At 33.4% G+C, this 16832-nt stretch overlaps 1 protein-coding gene across 1 annotated transcript in view; it reads right to left on the bottom strand.

Moving 5' to 3' along the window:
- LOC114338902 (zinc finger protein 1) overlaps positions 1-16832 on the bottom strand; it is a 110778-nt gene that overhangs the window by 37765 nt on the left and 56181 nt on the right. Inside the window, exon 2 of the mRNA XM_028289534.2 lies at positions 12431-12744. Coding sequence (XP_028145335.2) covers positions 12431-12744 — 314 coding nt within the window. The remainder of the gene's footprint in view (positions 1-12430; positions 12745-16832) is intronic.

Below are 16832 nucleotides of genomic sequence, written 5' to 3'. Positions count from 1 at the left end.
AAATTACTCTGGGGTTTTGGGAACGCTGAACACGAATACACTATCAGAACCGATCCCCGGAGCCTAGAGGTGTAAAACAGTCACACTGGGTGCTTCGAGGGTCGGTTCTGATGCCTTTTTCGTGTTCGCAGGAACCCCAAAACCCCCCGAGTAATCAGTTTGCATTAATTTAGTGCCGACAACCCTTGAAACAGTTGAAACTCGAGAGGAAGTGCCTTAGCATTCACCCTGGGCACCAGGTGCTCCAAGAATTGTTGCTGAAAGCGTATTCATATTCAGCGATCCTAAAAATCCTCGACTAACAAAATCTGGCAAAATGTATCCACTTTTGGATGCATGCACAGACGTACACTAAAAATACCATGCACATCTATGCTAACAAATGTGGCAGTCCTTTAGAGAGCAAATATTACTCGCGAGCTGCTTGATAATATTAAATGTAGAAAGATTGCCTATTTTGGACACGTAGTAAGGGAAGATCGATATAATATTCTTCAACTTATTAATTATGGTAAGTAAAATCGAAGGTCGCAGAAGAATTGGTAGAAACAGGCCTCTTGGTTGAAGAATATCAGGCAGTGGACAGGCATAAAGAAAGCAGAGCAACTATTTACAATAGCTCTAGACTCTAGACAGAGACAGTTTCGCCTTGTTAATCGCCAGCGTCAATGGGACTTGATATGGCACGTTAAGAAGAAGAAGCCCTATAGGTCTATTGATCTTCTTCTTTTGCTTATACTTGTTGTAGATCTGTCGATCTGTTAATTCCGACGTTGAAGTATTTCTTAAGAGGTAGACTGCCAGCTATCTCTCCATCTTTTTGGTGGTCTCCCCGGTGGACGCTTGCCTGCTGGTTTTCCTTCTAGAGCAATTCTTGGAAGTCTGTGCTCCTCCATTCTTTTTACATGACTGAACCATTCTCTTGGTATTTGCCTGCCCCATCTGACTACATCTTGCATGCAACATTGTTCCCAGATGATGTTATTTCCTATTCTATCTCTTCTTGTCTTCCCTGCTATTGCTCTGTGTCTTCATTTCGGCTGTTCGTAGCATGTTTTTGGTTTTATTGGTGTCTTCTCTTGATTCAATGCCATAGGTCATAACAGGTCTGGGTTTTATAAATTCTAACTTTGCTGTCCATTCTCATATATGGGTTATTCCAGACCACATCTCTCAAACATTCGGAAAAGACAGCGGCCTTGTTAATTTGTCCTCTTAGGTCTCTGGCTGGGTCATGATAACTTGATAACTCTATACCTAGATATTTGAACTGACTTAGCTGTTCTATGTGTTTCCCCTCTAGCACGAGCTTGCATCTAATTGGGTCTTTCGCAATGGTAATGCATTTTGTTTTCTGCGTGGATATGTTCATGTTGAGTCGTCGACATGCTTGATAGAATCGATAAAGTTGTCTTTGTAGGTCATCCTCGTCCTCTGCAATCGGGGCTGCATCATCCGCATAGCACACTATACTGATTCTACTGTGGCCGAGTCTGTATCCTAGTTGTAGCGCTTCCACATCTTCTATTATTTCATCCATTAGCATATTAAATAGAAATGGACTGAGGCTGTCTCCCTGCCCGATTCCTCCTGGTGTTGGTATGTTGGCCGTAGTGGTGTCGTTTCTTTTAATTTTTGCAAAAATTAAAACAAGGTCTATTGATGAGAATAATAATAATCATATTTACCTTTTTCCATGTCATAATCTCCTATTAAATATACCTACGTTTTAAATGAACTTCTGCCGATAACAAATCACTTTTCTAGTCCTTCTATTGAGAAAAAGAGAGGTTATCGGTCTCGGTAAAAACATTATTAATATCTGTTTCTGTTTTGAGGAAAAAGTTCAAGAGTTCAACATTTCCTGATACGTAAGATATTTCTTGCGTACGCTGATTTGTTCATTTGTAAACGGTTTTTGATAAGACAATTGTATGATGTATATTATAACTAGACAAAAGGCGAAAATTATAAAGAACTATCTACGGTTATGATGCCAATAGAAGAACTATGAAAACTGCAAGCTTGTGCGTTAGAATTCAAGGAAAAAGTCATTCTTTAATATTAAGAACGGTCTTAAAGGGACACGCGCTGTATCTAATATAGCTTCGAAAAGGAGAGTCAGGCACAGAAATGTTGGATTGAACGGAACCCTTTTTAAGATATCGACGGATCTAATTCTCGTATCGCTGATGATATCGATATAGTGGACAGCATAACACATAACAATAGCATATAGAAGTCTCCCTGGTCTTCAAAAGCATTTACGAAATAAAAACTTAAAACGTGCAGTAAAGCTAACATTCACAATACCTGAGAATTAAGTTTATCCCAAAACAACAAGAGAATATTTGGTATCTTTGATATAAAAATACTTCGCAAGATTTTTATGGCCGTACATGAAAATGGTCTATGTCTATGGTGTCGAAGATATGACTTTGAATTATACCAGCTATACACAGAACATTAAAATTAACAACCAAAGTGATGACAAACAAACTGAATGAAATTATTATAACATTAGCAGAAGAACAACAAGGTTTAAGGTCGGGAAGATTATGCACCGACGCTATATTTGTAATGAGGCAAGTTCAAGAGAAATCGTTAGAATACAACAAACCGGTATATTTACGTTTCGTGGACCTTAATAAAGCATTTGACAGGGTCAAATTAAAAGACGTTATCCATTTGATATACTCAAGAGAGGTACCTCTGGAATAATTTAAACGATCGAAAACATCTACCAGAACAACACAATAAAAGTAAAAGTAGAAGATGAACTAACTGACCCAATTAAAACTGTCTGTGTGAATCTTTGGAGTCCTTTATTGTTCAACCTTATCATGTATAAAATAAAAAAGTATGAACTAAGAAAGGATACCAAATGGGAGAAAAACAACTTAAAATAATCTGCTATGCAAACGATGCAATATCAATCTCTCAAAATGAAAATGATTTACAATGTATGCTACACCAATTTAATATAACTGCCAGAAAATTTATCATGTTAATTATTTCCCCAAAAAAAGACAAAATGCATGGTTATAACAGCAAATCCAAAAATATGTAAATTGGAGCTGGAGGGGCAGATAAAAAGAACACGTCATGGAGTTTAAATATCTAGAGGCATTAGACTATCTAGCTACGGAAGGCTCGAAACAGCAGTAAAAGGTCAAGTGACTAGAGCAAACAGAGTCGCAGGTTGCCTGAATGACACAAGATGGAGAAATAAAAATATCGGAAAAGAAATGAAAGGCAGAATTTACAAAACAGTCATCAGACCAATAATGACATACGCGACACAAACACGACCTGACACAGACTTCGAAAAATCGATGGTAAAACTCTATGGGACAGAGCTAGAAGTACAGATAGGTATATGAGATGCAAGGTGGACAACATTACAACGTTACAACTGGGTAAGAAACGGAAGAGTAGAATGGAATGTCCATATAAGCCGAATGACAACAAATAGAGTAGTAAGGACAGCGAGAGATGGTTCCCCATTCCTCAATAGGAAGACAATTAATCGGAAGACCACAAAAACGATGGAACGACAACTTACTGGAGGCACATTGAAAAAACAGACAGAATCTTGTCTATACAAAAAGGAGAAGAAGATACACAGAGCACAGATACAGATATTGTGAGATTTATTAAGGTGCAGAGACTAAGAACAGCTAAATATATTGTTAAGACGATGAGTACAAGAAGAGATTGCCGTTCTCAAACACAGAAGACATAAGAAGACGACCGCGTAGTAGATGTATTGGTGATGTGGAAGAAGGCTTAAAGATTCTAAGGGTCAGAAGATAGAGGAAAGTTGCTAGGAATCAACAGGAGTTGCAACTGATTTGCGAGCAGGCCAAGATCCACAAATTCATTATTTTTGGAAGAAATGTCTTTAAATAGGCTGTTAACAATATGACGGTTTTTGGTAATAAACAACAAGAATATCTTTATAATTTTTTTCAATAATCAACAAAGAATACACAATAAAAAAACTCGAATCAATAGAAACCACGAAAAACTCAGCATTTTTGTATTACAGTACATATAAGTACAGTAAATCTAATAATGGTGGCGTACAGAAACATAGTACTTACTCCAGATCAAACTTAACCAATACCTAGAAGAATGTTGTCGTTGAAATAAGCGAAATAATTGGTTAATTTCACAACAAAATCTTCGGTTTGTCCTTTTGTTAATAAAAAAGGAAGCATCTTCCTCATTAATTAATAATTGTAACCTTGGAGGCGTTGCAATTGCACCAGGACCGATAGAAGGACGCTTACGCGCTTGTTTATAATAATTTTGATTCATGACCAGCACCATAAAATGTAAATGATATTGTATGCAACATCCAATAATTTTGCAAGGTTACGACGACCTGCCTTTGGTGTAAATTAAATAAATGATTATTTTAATCGATGGGAGATTGGTCAAGAAGATCAAATACAAAGTTGGTGACTATAACTACAATTTCTTATAAGTGCGTAATTATTTTACGGCAAGTAATAAATAATAAGAAAGTTCTTGAGAGTATTCATGTCCTCATATGTTTTAATTAACTTATTATGAAGCGGCACATAATAGCCTTTTTAAGACTATACAGGGTGATTGATTAGTAGGGTAAAGCTCAATACCTCCGCTATAGTAACAGATAGCAATAAAACTTAATAACAAAAATTTTAGCCACCTTTGAGCTTCACATTACAAAATTAATTAGAATGTTACAGGGTGTTCGATAACACAGTGGCAGACCAAACTTATGTTTTTTTAAATGGAGCACCCTATATTTTATTTTAAATTCAAAATCCTGTTAACTTCTCCATTACAAAAATATAAAGGTTTGTTATGTTATACAGGGTATTTACAAAGTTATAACCAATTTTATATGAAAATCGTAACAAGTTCAACTCCCTGTATAAATAAAAATAAGCAAAACAACAATGCCATATTTTTTAACGTATTGTCAAAATTTTCAAGAATGGTGGATATTGCTAATTTTCTTTATATCAAATACATGGTGAGTCAAAACGCAAGTACATTATTTTCTCAGTAATTTTAAATGGAACACCCTGTATTTTATATCACTATTGAAAAGTACCATTACCGTACTTTAATTTTTAGATAACATTCCCTATGTCTAAATTTATTAGTTTTCGAGATATTTTCATTTTTCAATGGACCAGTAGCGTGGCCACCCAAATCACCAGAATTTAATAAACTGGACTGATTTTTTTGGGGTTACGTCAATAATGAAGTTTATAAAATACCTCCAACAACAAGGGATGAGATGAAAAATAGAATACAAAGTGTATTTCGATGTGTTAATTTACAAATGCTCCGTAGAGTAAGTAGCTCATTCAATGATCGTTTTTAGGCGAACATAAATGTGTTAGGAGATAATTTTGAACACCTTATGTAATTAAATATTAAAAATATTTTATTAAAAGTAGCTTCTAATTTTTTCAAACATGTTTTTTTGCAAAATGTATTACTGATAAATTATGTTTCGTTCTTTATTTGTTACATTGTTCCATTTACATGCAAAAGTAGTGTTTAATTGTCTTCACAAAATATTGTATTTTGTGTTTGTGTGTTTTTTTGTAAAATTTATTACTAATTTTCTTTGTTTATTTGTTGCATTTACATAAAAAGATAGTTTTTAATTGTTCCAAAAATGTTGCATGTAGTGGTTGTGTTTTTGTTTGTAAAATGTATTACTAATAAATTATTTTTATTTCTTTATTTGCTACAGTGTTACATTGATTACCGGATTGATAATCGGTAATCTTCAATTGTCAATTCAGTTATGGCTTACTTAAAATTTAGATAAATTTAAACACCTAAAATAATTTGCTCTGAAAAATGAAAATATCTCGAAAACTAATAAATTTGGGCATAGGGAATGTTATATAAAAATTAAAGTACGTTAATGTTACTTTTCAATAATGATATAAAATACAGGGTGTTCCATTTAACATTACTGAGAAAATAATGTACTTGCGTTTTGACTCACCCTGTATTTGATATAAAGAAAATTAGCAATATCAATGATAGGGATGTTCACTAATTTTTAAATATAGTTAAATTCAATAGATTACAAGGTATATAAAAACGTAACAATCATAAAACTGTTTAAAAATGTATATTTTTTAAGATAAATGAGTTCATAATGTTGATTTTCTTGGAGGCTAGAAAAACGGTACCCTGCAGCGAGGCTACGGTCTGTGACGTCAGCAGTCGTAACGTCTTTGATCGACGACTAGTTTTGTATACTTATTTACTCAGTGTATTTGAATGTGCGCAGTTTTTTACGTATTTAATTATTAAAAATAAAGCCAAATAAGTGGTGTTTTGTTCCTGGGTGTGTAAATACATCAAAAAACAGTTCTGACAAGATTTTTATTACCGTTTCAGCCAATTTAAAACAGAAAAAGAAATTGTTTGTTGCAGCTAGAACTTAAAATAACTAACTTAAAAGAACTAACTTAATAAAATAAACATTATAGAAGTTTTCCAGAGACTTTCGGCCTTTGGTAATAATGTAATTGTTCTTTCTGCATTTACATTTTTCAAAAATACTTATTAGTTTTCTCAGGATTCGAAAAAAATGAATGAATTTAAATAGCATTGGACCAAGATTTTGCACCTACCCCCTTAAAGAGTAAATGAAAAAGTTTCGGGACCTCAAATTTGTATTCCTTAAACTGGGATATTCCTAAAAACTGGATTCTAATAATACATACAGTAAAAGTAAACCTTGAAATAACTACATGTGGATGTAGGTATGACTTTATATTATATTAAAATCATTAATAATTTAGTGAAAAGATTGGTTGAAATGAAAATGTATAATACCCAAGTTCAAAAATATTTTTTACCTTGGAACAGTTGTCAACTCGAAATACGAAACAACCGAAATAAGATCTAGAGTTGAAAAGGACATAGCAACATTTAACAACATGCATGAGAAATGTTTTCACCCATTGCGACATAATATCTCTCCCACTAAAAATGCGGCTGCTAAAATGTTATTATTTCCGGTCTTGCTATATGGCGCAGAGGCCTGGACAATAATGGAAACATTAATGAAAAAAGCTAGAGGCATTCGAGATGTGGGTGTACCCACGTATCCTCAAAATATCCTGGGCGACCCACACCAACGTACAGGTATTGCGTCGAATGGGAAAACAAAAAGAAATCTCTTTTACAATTAAGAAACGAAATCTTAAATATTTTGGTCATATCATGAGGCATGATAAATATCGTATACTCCAACTGATAACGCAAGGTAAAATAGAGAGCAAACGCGGACCCGGAAGAAAAGACACTCATGACTTAAAAACTTACGCCAATGATTTGGACAAAAATCGATCGAGTTATTCAGAAACGCCTCAAATGAAATTAAAATTGCCATGATGATAGCCAACGTCCACAACGGACAAGGCACATGAAGAAGAATAAAAAATTTTTTAATACACCTAACCAAGGTAAAGTAATAACCAGCCAATGTATGTATACAATATGCATGCGTACAATGCATGCATACAACTTTCTCTATTTTTTTTTTGTGGAGTATTAAGCATTTATTTTTTTAGCTTAAAGAAGACATGGAAAATTATATTATGGAATATACACTTAGTAAAGCTGTGGTGGATTTATTTTTTTACAAGATGCAATAAATCATACATCATTGTTACATCTACACTACAGTCGGTAGTTTATACGAATCGGCTTTCTGAAAACCTTCTTCCATTTTATTTGTTTATTTTTGTAAAACCCAAAATATGTCCTTACAAACAGTCTATCCACTTTAAACTAAACAAATTCACTATAAAACTCCACTTTAACCCTGATAAAACAAGAAGAGAACAAAATAAAATGACCTGAAACGTCAAACAGGTAAACAGTAACACTATGAGAATGGCGCGCGCTTGGGGTATGCAACTAGTGACGTCAGGCCAATAGAGAAGCGTTCTTGAAATTTAAAATAATGCTAGATTTCTAATAAAGATTTTTTATAGAAAGGCTTTTTAAATTTTGTTGAAATTTTGGACAATTATTCCTAGGGTGTTTCTTAATCGTTTTACATGTTTGAAATGACTTTTTAATTTTTTGTGAACATCCCTATTCTTAAAAATTTTGACAATTAATAAAAAAAATATGGCATTATTAAACCATTGCTGTTGTGCTTAGTTTTATTTATACAGGGAGTTGAACTTGTTACGATTTTCATACAAAATTGGTTATAACTTTGTAAATACCCTGTATAACATTACAAACCTTTATATTTTGTAAAAGAAAATATAGAGTGTTCCATTTAAAAAAACATAAGTTAGGTCTGCCACTGTGTTATCGAACACCCTGTAACATTCAACTAATTTTGTAATGTGAAGCTCAAAGGTGGCTAAAATTTTTGTTATTAACTTTTATTGCTATCTGTTACTATAGCGGAGCTATTGAGCTTTACCCTACTAATCAATCACCCTGTATCTCATAAGATAAAAAAATCTCATAAGAGTCGCTTCAATTCTTTAGTGAAGCATAGTGCGTTAAGATAGGGCTGCAAGATTGCTCATAAGAACAGTGTGATAACAAATTGCGTTAATGTAGGGCTGCAACATTGCTCATAAGTAATCACGCAATAAACAAATGCGTTAGCGAAAAGCTGAGACATTGCTCGTTACATCATAAGACATTCAAAGTGCTTATTTCGGTTGTGTTACAGACTTTATCTAAACAGACACCTAATAAGTGGAAGGATGCATATTATACCTTCATATCTTTCATCCCAGTGTTTTTATCAAACTGACGCGATAACGAAGTGTTACAAACCAGCTAGCCCAATAAATGACCGTTTTGGAGTGTAATTTTCAGGGGCAACTCCGAATTGCATGAAAATTTGGATTTAGGTTCTACTTACCCTCCACTTCAAAGTTGAATTTGTCCCATTGGTTGCTTTTACTTGGGGGGTGTCAGTCACCCCTTCTTAGGGGGTGAAAAACGCGTGTTTAAAATAAGCCCGGAAATGGATAAATTGACCGATTATAAGCAACTTTAGTTCTATAAAGTTTTTTACCTAAGTCAATACTTTTCGCATTACTCGCAATTGAAAATGTTGATTTTTCGACAAAAAAACTACGTTTTCAGACTGTTTTTCGCAAATAACTCAAAAAGTAAATATTTTATCTAAAAAAATATTCTTAGCAAAAGTGTAGCTTATAAAAAAACAAAAAAAAAATGGTGTATCAGTAAAGTATATAAATTGAGAAAAAGCAAAGTTGTAGCTCATGAAAAATACGTTCTTATTCGTCTAATTCCAAATCGAAAAGTCAACGCGAAATCATCGAAAAATTAAGCACTTTTCGGGAAAAGCTTATTAACATTTTTAAAGTACCTAAAAAAAGATTTATATTTGTTTTTTACAAAAGTTTCTAGAACCAAAAATAAACGAGTTACACTGAAAAAAATAGTTGGCCCCTTTTTTTGGTAAAAAAAATTGTGAAAGCCGCCCTCTATTTAGCACCCTAAATAAAATTAATCGTTACCGTTTTACCATTTATTTTAACTGTATGTATATTGTTTATATGATCTGTAAGTTTGATGGGCTTGAAGTGCTTATTTTTGAAAAAACTTGGTTTTATAATAAAACAAAATTTCTAAAATTTTTTGAAAAATTTCCTTTTTTCAAAATAACTTAAAAAGTATTAGTGATAAGAAAAATCTTAAAGAGTAAAAAAATATAGGTTTTGTTATTATAAATATCCTAGTTTCATTTTGTTTTTCCGCAAGACAAAAATTGGGTAAGATATATGGCTGTTCAAAATTTGCATACACTCGTGATTAGTGACCCGTTCAAGCTTTTTTAACTATAGCCCTTTCAAAAATAAGCAGTTTAAACCGGTGAGACTGACAGATCATATAAAAAATAGATAAGTAAGTAAATTGTTTGTAAAGCCGTAGCGATTAATTTCATTTGAGGAGCTAAACACGGGGAGACTTGCATGCTTTTTTTACAAAAAACTCGCTTATTTTTAAAGCTAGAAACTTTTATGAACAATTCTAATTAAACTTTTTATAAACACTTTAAAAAAGTTAAAATAGGTTTTTCCCGAGAAGTGCTTAATTTTTCGGTGATTTCACCTTGAAATATTCGATTTGGAATTAGACGCACAAGAACGTATTTTCCATGAGCTACAACTTTGTTTTTACTAGATTGATAGACTTTACTGATATACATTTTTTTTCAGTTTTTTATAAGCTACACTTTTGTTAGGGATATTTTTTTCGATCAAGTATTTACTTTTTGAGTTATTTGCGAAAAACCGTCCGAAAACGTAGTTTTTTTGTCGAAAAATAAACATTTTCAATCGAAAATAACTCGAAAAGTATTGACTTACATAAAAAACTCTATAGAACAAAAGTTGCTTAAAATCAGTCAATTTATCCATTTCCGGTTTTATCTTGAATATATATTTTTTCACCCCCGAGAAGGGGTGACTGTCACCCCCCAAGTAAAAGCAACCAACGGCACAATTTCAACTTTGAAGTGGAGGGTAAGTAGAGCCTATTTCCAAATTTTCATGCAATTCGGAGTTACCCCTGAAAATTACACGGTATCGCCGTATTTCCCGTTCATTTACTGGGCTAAGCATTAAATCACAAAATTCCACATGATAAAGCTCGAGGGACCACAGGTCCTGATAGAGTCACAAATCAGGCAGTGCTGGAAAGACTGAATTTTGAACCTAAGAAATTACATTGATTATAAACGAGAGAAATCTTGAGTTTTTTGGCTACATCTCTAGAGGCAAAAGATATTAGTTTCTACAGCTCATAACTCAAGGTAATATCGTTGGACGAAGAAGCGTGGGACGTAGAAGACTTTCGTGGACATCGGTCTAATTATTCCGTGCAGCAGTTTCGAAAGTGCAAATAGCCATGAGCCATGTTGATAAGCTACCTCCATAGGAGACTCTAAATGCAAGAAGAAATTTTATGCCATTACATTGTAAATTGACAATAAATGTCAGTAATAATTATTATTAAACGGAATTTGCTATACTGCGTTCCACGGCCACCTTTCAGTACAGACTCTTATGAAGAACAGTGTTGCCAAGAGATATTAATATTTATATTAAATAAATTTTAAAGTATTTTTATACCTTTACTTTTATTTTATTTTTTTTTTCAAAAAAAGGTAACCCCGTCTCTAGGGTAGGTAAAAAACTGGAAAATAATTGGGGTTTGCTTAGTAAAAAATTTTTGTAACGCCATCCGTTTTCAAGATATAGGGCGTTGAAGAAAAAAAAATTTACGCATTTTTTACGATTTTGCCGAAACTACTGGCAACACTGTAATGAAATTTTATACGAATATGTTTTGGAAGCTGATACATCCCATGAATTTGTTTTTATATCTGATTCTCATAGAGGGCGCTAGTTACACGGATCGTACTAAGTATTAGTCAATATAACTTTTTTAAGAGTATATTAATCAAAATTTCAAGTAAACTTAAACATCATTCAATTTTACACGAAAAAGGTATTCTTGGTAAAACTCGATACTGTGTACCGTTTTCGGAATATTTTGATTTGAAAATTATGAAGTAATAATTGATGCTGGTAGTAATGATAAAGTTCTAATAGGTATACCTCTATTTTCTTCAAGTGTGCCATGGAAATCTGACATTTATTGATTGTTATGACGATAAATCAACAATAATTAGAGTTTTTAAACCTTGTTTCAATTTTTCAATTTTCAAAAACGCGTAAAATTTTTTTTCTTCAACGCCCTGTATCTTGAAAACGGATGGCGTTACAAAAATTTTTTACTAAGTAAACCCAATTATTTTTCAGTTTTTTACCTACCCTAGAGACGGGGTTACCTTTTTTTGAAACACCCTGTATGTACCTATATATAAATTGACACAGGCCCTTTTAGCATTAAGACACATTATGTTTCTTGATGTTAAAATGGGCAATTTCAATTTTTTGCATTTGTTTGGTCAATATTAAATTCAAAAGAAAGCTGAACAAAAAAAAACAAAAATTTGACATTGGCCCTTTTAGAACCAAGCCACAGAATTAATATTCAAATGATATATCTTTAATATCGTATAAATATCTTTCATAGTAACTATCTATGAATTATTTAAAAATAATAAAACGCACAGATTTTCAAATCAAGATGTTTTGGACTTCTGGAATATTCTATTTAGACGGACTTTAAGTTCGTCTGCTTAAAACCGGCAACACTGAGCTGCAAGGTTCCATAAGTTTTATATTGGGATATGCTGCCCAGACTGCAAAGTGACTGCGGAACGCAGAATAGATGTAATAGTTATCAATAACGTTAGTAGAGTATATATACAAAAGATTATACAACAATTCCATTTAAAACAAAATAAAGACTAACTTACTACTTGTGCATTTGGTGAGTGTAGCAATTCGTGCTTTTCTAATTGGTCCTTCGAGCTAAAGGTTGTCGTACATTGAGAACACCCAAAAGGACCTCCGGCACCTGCCATCGACGGAGTTGGAGATACTGCGTTGGGAACGGTCATACCGCTGGCTTCAGATACAATGGAAAGGTCCATATGGGCACATTCCATGTGCTCTTTGAGCGCTTGGAAGGTCTGGCATCCTTTCTGGCATTGTGGACATTTAATGAAGTATTCTGGCGTAGTAGGGGTGAGATCTTCTTCTTTGATTGTGCCATTTGTAAGAGGAGAGGCTGAAAAGAAAACAAAACGTCAAAATCTTTTATTAAAAAAAATTTAGGACAAAATTGCAACCAAAAAAAGAAGTCTTACAACCTAAAATATGATCACGTGAAGGTTACTGAAAATGCTTAACTTTATAATATAAAAGAACCTAATGTCCATTATTCGCATACTGTACTTCTGTGATTCAGAATTGTTAGCGAATACCACCGTGCCGTCAGTGTATCTTATGTTACTGATACATTCTCCGGTAATTCGAATTCCAGCTTCAAAATCATATACTGCTTCTTGAAAGATTTTCTCAGAGTATATGTTGAACAGCAGTGGTGATAGTATACATCCCTGTCGGTCCTTACGTTTGATTTTAATATCGTCTGATTCTCCAGCCATGTCCGGATAAACCATGTTTGATTCCAGTAGAGATTGCTAATAATGCTTAGATCGCAGGTGTTTATTTCAATATTGGTTAACATCTCGATTAGCCTGTCGTGCTTTACTGTATCGAACGCTTTATCAATGAAGCAGGCAAAAATATAATATATGGCATTATTATAAATAGCCCATATTTGAATAGTACTAACAAATTTCTACCGTTTTAGTTTTAAAACACAGTAATGATAACTATAAATATTTCCATTTTGCGCTATATAAAATGATATACTTGTATTTCATGTGAAATTGTCATACCTAATCTACTTCTGCTATTTATCACGCAATTATGAGTGTCACCTGGCCGCAGAATCTCTTTGTTTACAGCTTCTAAAAAAAGATAAACTGGTGTCTTATCAGAGGAAAGCTTGACTGATTCATTGCCACAGACAATATGCGTAATCTAAATACCTTTAGCCGCAGGGATAGGTAATTACAGGATGTTTAGATTCCAGAGGTCGCAGTTTATGTAAATTAAATAGGAAAAAGATCAGTAAACTACAAATTAATAATATTGTGGTGAAGTAATGATTTCACTGGTTTCCTTAAAATTAATAACATGCGCGATAACGAGAGATGTAGACCGCAGTTTCAGCAATTTCAGCAATTTCAATGCATTTAGATCAATTTTATGAATCATAGAGGTTATAGGCCATGGATAATGATCTTTTGGACACTTATTGTGCTTTGGATAGAATAAAATATGTCCGCCTAGGACATCGAATAAACGTTTAAGACGTACTAAATGTCAAAGTTTACAATGCGTGAACCATACAAACAAGACAGTTTAGAATCTACTATATGCTCCAATGAAATAGTATTTAGTTAGACCATAATATCTGTATTTCAGATATTTGTATTCAGAAATTCGGAAATAATTATTGTGTATCCTATCAATAACAAATTATTTTTAGAAGTAGGTACATAATATTACAGAAAGCAGACACAAGATCAAACTTGGATCTATTCTGAACAATTCTCAGCTGAACTTACAATCAAGAATCAAGTTCCTAAAATGTTATGTGTATCCTGTATTACTACCTATATAGATGTGAAACTTGGATCATGATGAACAAATTCAAATGTTGTTATATCGTAGAATGCTCAAAATATTATGGGTTCAACGCATTTCAAACAGAGAAGTCTTAAACAGAGTAAGTCAAGGCGAAGATGACTTAAGAAGATGATAAAAAAGAGAAAAGTTGAATATCCGGGGCATATAATGACGGTAGCAGATACAGGATACTGCAGTTGATACTCAACGGAAAGATCTAAAATATTCCTCAAAGTTCTTCACTACAGAATCTCCACAGAATGCGATAAGGTTATTGGTTGCTCACAATTTGGATTTCGAAAAGGCCTGGGTACCAGGGAAGCACTAGTTGCAACTTAAGTGCTAGCTCAGAACTGCTACGATCAAAGGAAATATGTAATAATGTGCTTTATAGATTATGAAAAAGCCTTCGATCGAGTGCAACATCATAAACTCGTACATATACTAAAACAACTCGACATAGATCAAAAAGACATTCGCTGCATAGAAGCTCTTTACTTGAATCAAACAGCTGTCGTCAAGGTGGATAATGAAACAACGCAAGCTTAAAAAATTCTCAGAGGTGTAAGACAGGGATGCATTCTCTCCCCACTACCGTTGAATCTATATTCAGAAAGTATCTTCCAGGAAGCTCTTGAGGAATGCGAAAGCGGCATCAAAGTAAATGGTACCTGCGTCAATAATATACGATATGCGGATAACTCGGTGTTAATAGCAGACAATATAGAAGACCTCCAAAACCGTCTTAATAAAATTGGAGAACATAGGGAGAACATGGGACTTAGCATCAACATAAAAAAGATGAAGTTCCCTATAATCAGCCGTCAATTATATCAACATCAAAATGCAAGACTAGCATATAACAACCAAGATGTAGAGCGCGTAAGAAAATTTAAGAACCTGGGAACCTGGCTATGTGAGGACTGGATGTCGGATATGGAAATTAAATGTCGGATAGAAAGTGCCAGAAGTGCATTCATGAAATTCAGTAACGTCTTTACGAACTCTGACTTTGACCTGAACCTAAGACTAAGATTCACGAAATGCTATATATGGTCGGTGCTCCTATATGGCATGGAAGGATGGACTTTAAAAATAAAACACAATGAATAAGCTAGAGGCATTTGAGATGTGGATTTATCGACGAATCCTTAAAGTTCCCTGGACCGCACGAATAACAAATGAAGAAATCCTGAGAAGAATTGGTACAGAACGACAACTGCTATGCACAATTAAACCGAGAAAAACGGCATACCTGGGGCACCTAATTAGAAACGAAAGATGCCAGTATCTGCAAACCTTAATTGAAAGAAAGATCGAAGGAAGATGGGGAGTGGGCAGGAAGAAAATATCATGACTCCGTAATGTCAAACAATGGACAGGACTAAGAAACATAGGAGACCTAATACATACTGCAAGGGATAGAGAAAAATGGTCAAACGTGATCGCGAACATCCATTAGTGGATTGCATAAGAAGAAGAAGATCTATGTTTCTTTTATATTAACTGGTGCCAACAATTTGAAGATCCATGTCAACTGTCGAGTAGTGAGTAGTGTGTATTGGACTACTATAAGAAAAATTGTTTCGAAAGAAACATACTATGTGTAGAATATAAATTAGTCTTTCATATAGAAATGTCAACACAGTGGAATTACCTATTCCAAGGTCGATGACATTAATTTGCGTGAACAGTATTTTGTCATAATAACACGAATAATTTCCAAAAATTGCTGTTGCAATGGGAACGACAAGAGAAAAAGAAGTTTATCATGTGTTAAACTGTTAATTGCCACACAGGATGTTACCAATAAACGTAACGTCGGTTAATTATTTCCCGTCGAGCATACCTTTGTGTGATTAAATTAAAGGAAATAATGTATGAGTGTATGGAATATAAGTACACAGCTAACCTGAGAAACTACTGATAAAGATCAGCGGTGCGGTTTTGGAAGGTCAGTTTTTTCTGATAAGGGTTTAGTTAATTTTTTGAAAAATTAAAGTTTTGGTTGGTAAAAAATAGGTATTAATAGTGCAACCGCAGGATTATATTATATTAAGAAATAGATAAAAATAAAGAAGAACAATGTTATAAATCTTATCAGAAATCAAAATATGTATAATAAAAATACATTTAAATGTTCGCTTCAAAAATGGAAGGGAAAAGATAGATTATATATAGCATTGGGAACTGTATGAAGTTAGGAACATTTTCAACACGTGATTCAGCAGGCAAATGTATCTATAGGTGTTCCATTTTATCTTTGCCCAACCGTCATGATTAATTTTCAAGAGATTGATGACTTAACATTACACAACTTAAATATCATACCGACTGTTGATAAATATAGAACGGTAATAAATAAATTTAAAAAAAAAAACAAAAAGTTAAACAGTAAACTCGAAAATAAACAAATAAGTAACCATTCGACAAAACTATAGACACACTCATGTAGTACAACAGCAGGTATAACGTATAACGACAGTTTGTAGGTTAAAATTTTATCTGTCACATTTGCGTAAAAAATAAATACTTACAGAAAGTAATCAAATTAAGAGAGCAACAGTTAGTCGTTCTAGTTCTAACAATTATGCTTGAAAATTAAAATGACTTACA

Source organism: Diabrotica virgifera, chromosome 4, assembly GCF_917563875.1.
Source record: "Diabrotica virgifera virgifera chromosome 4, PGI_DIABVI_V3a".
NCBI classification, from domain to species: Eukaryota; Metazoa; Arthropoda; class Insecta; order Coleoptera; family Chrysomelidae; genus Diabrotica; species Diabrotica virgifera.
Note: the sequence above shows the minus strand (reverse complement) of the source record. Positions and strands in the feature narration are given on the sequence as shown.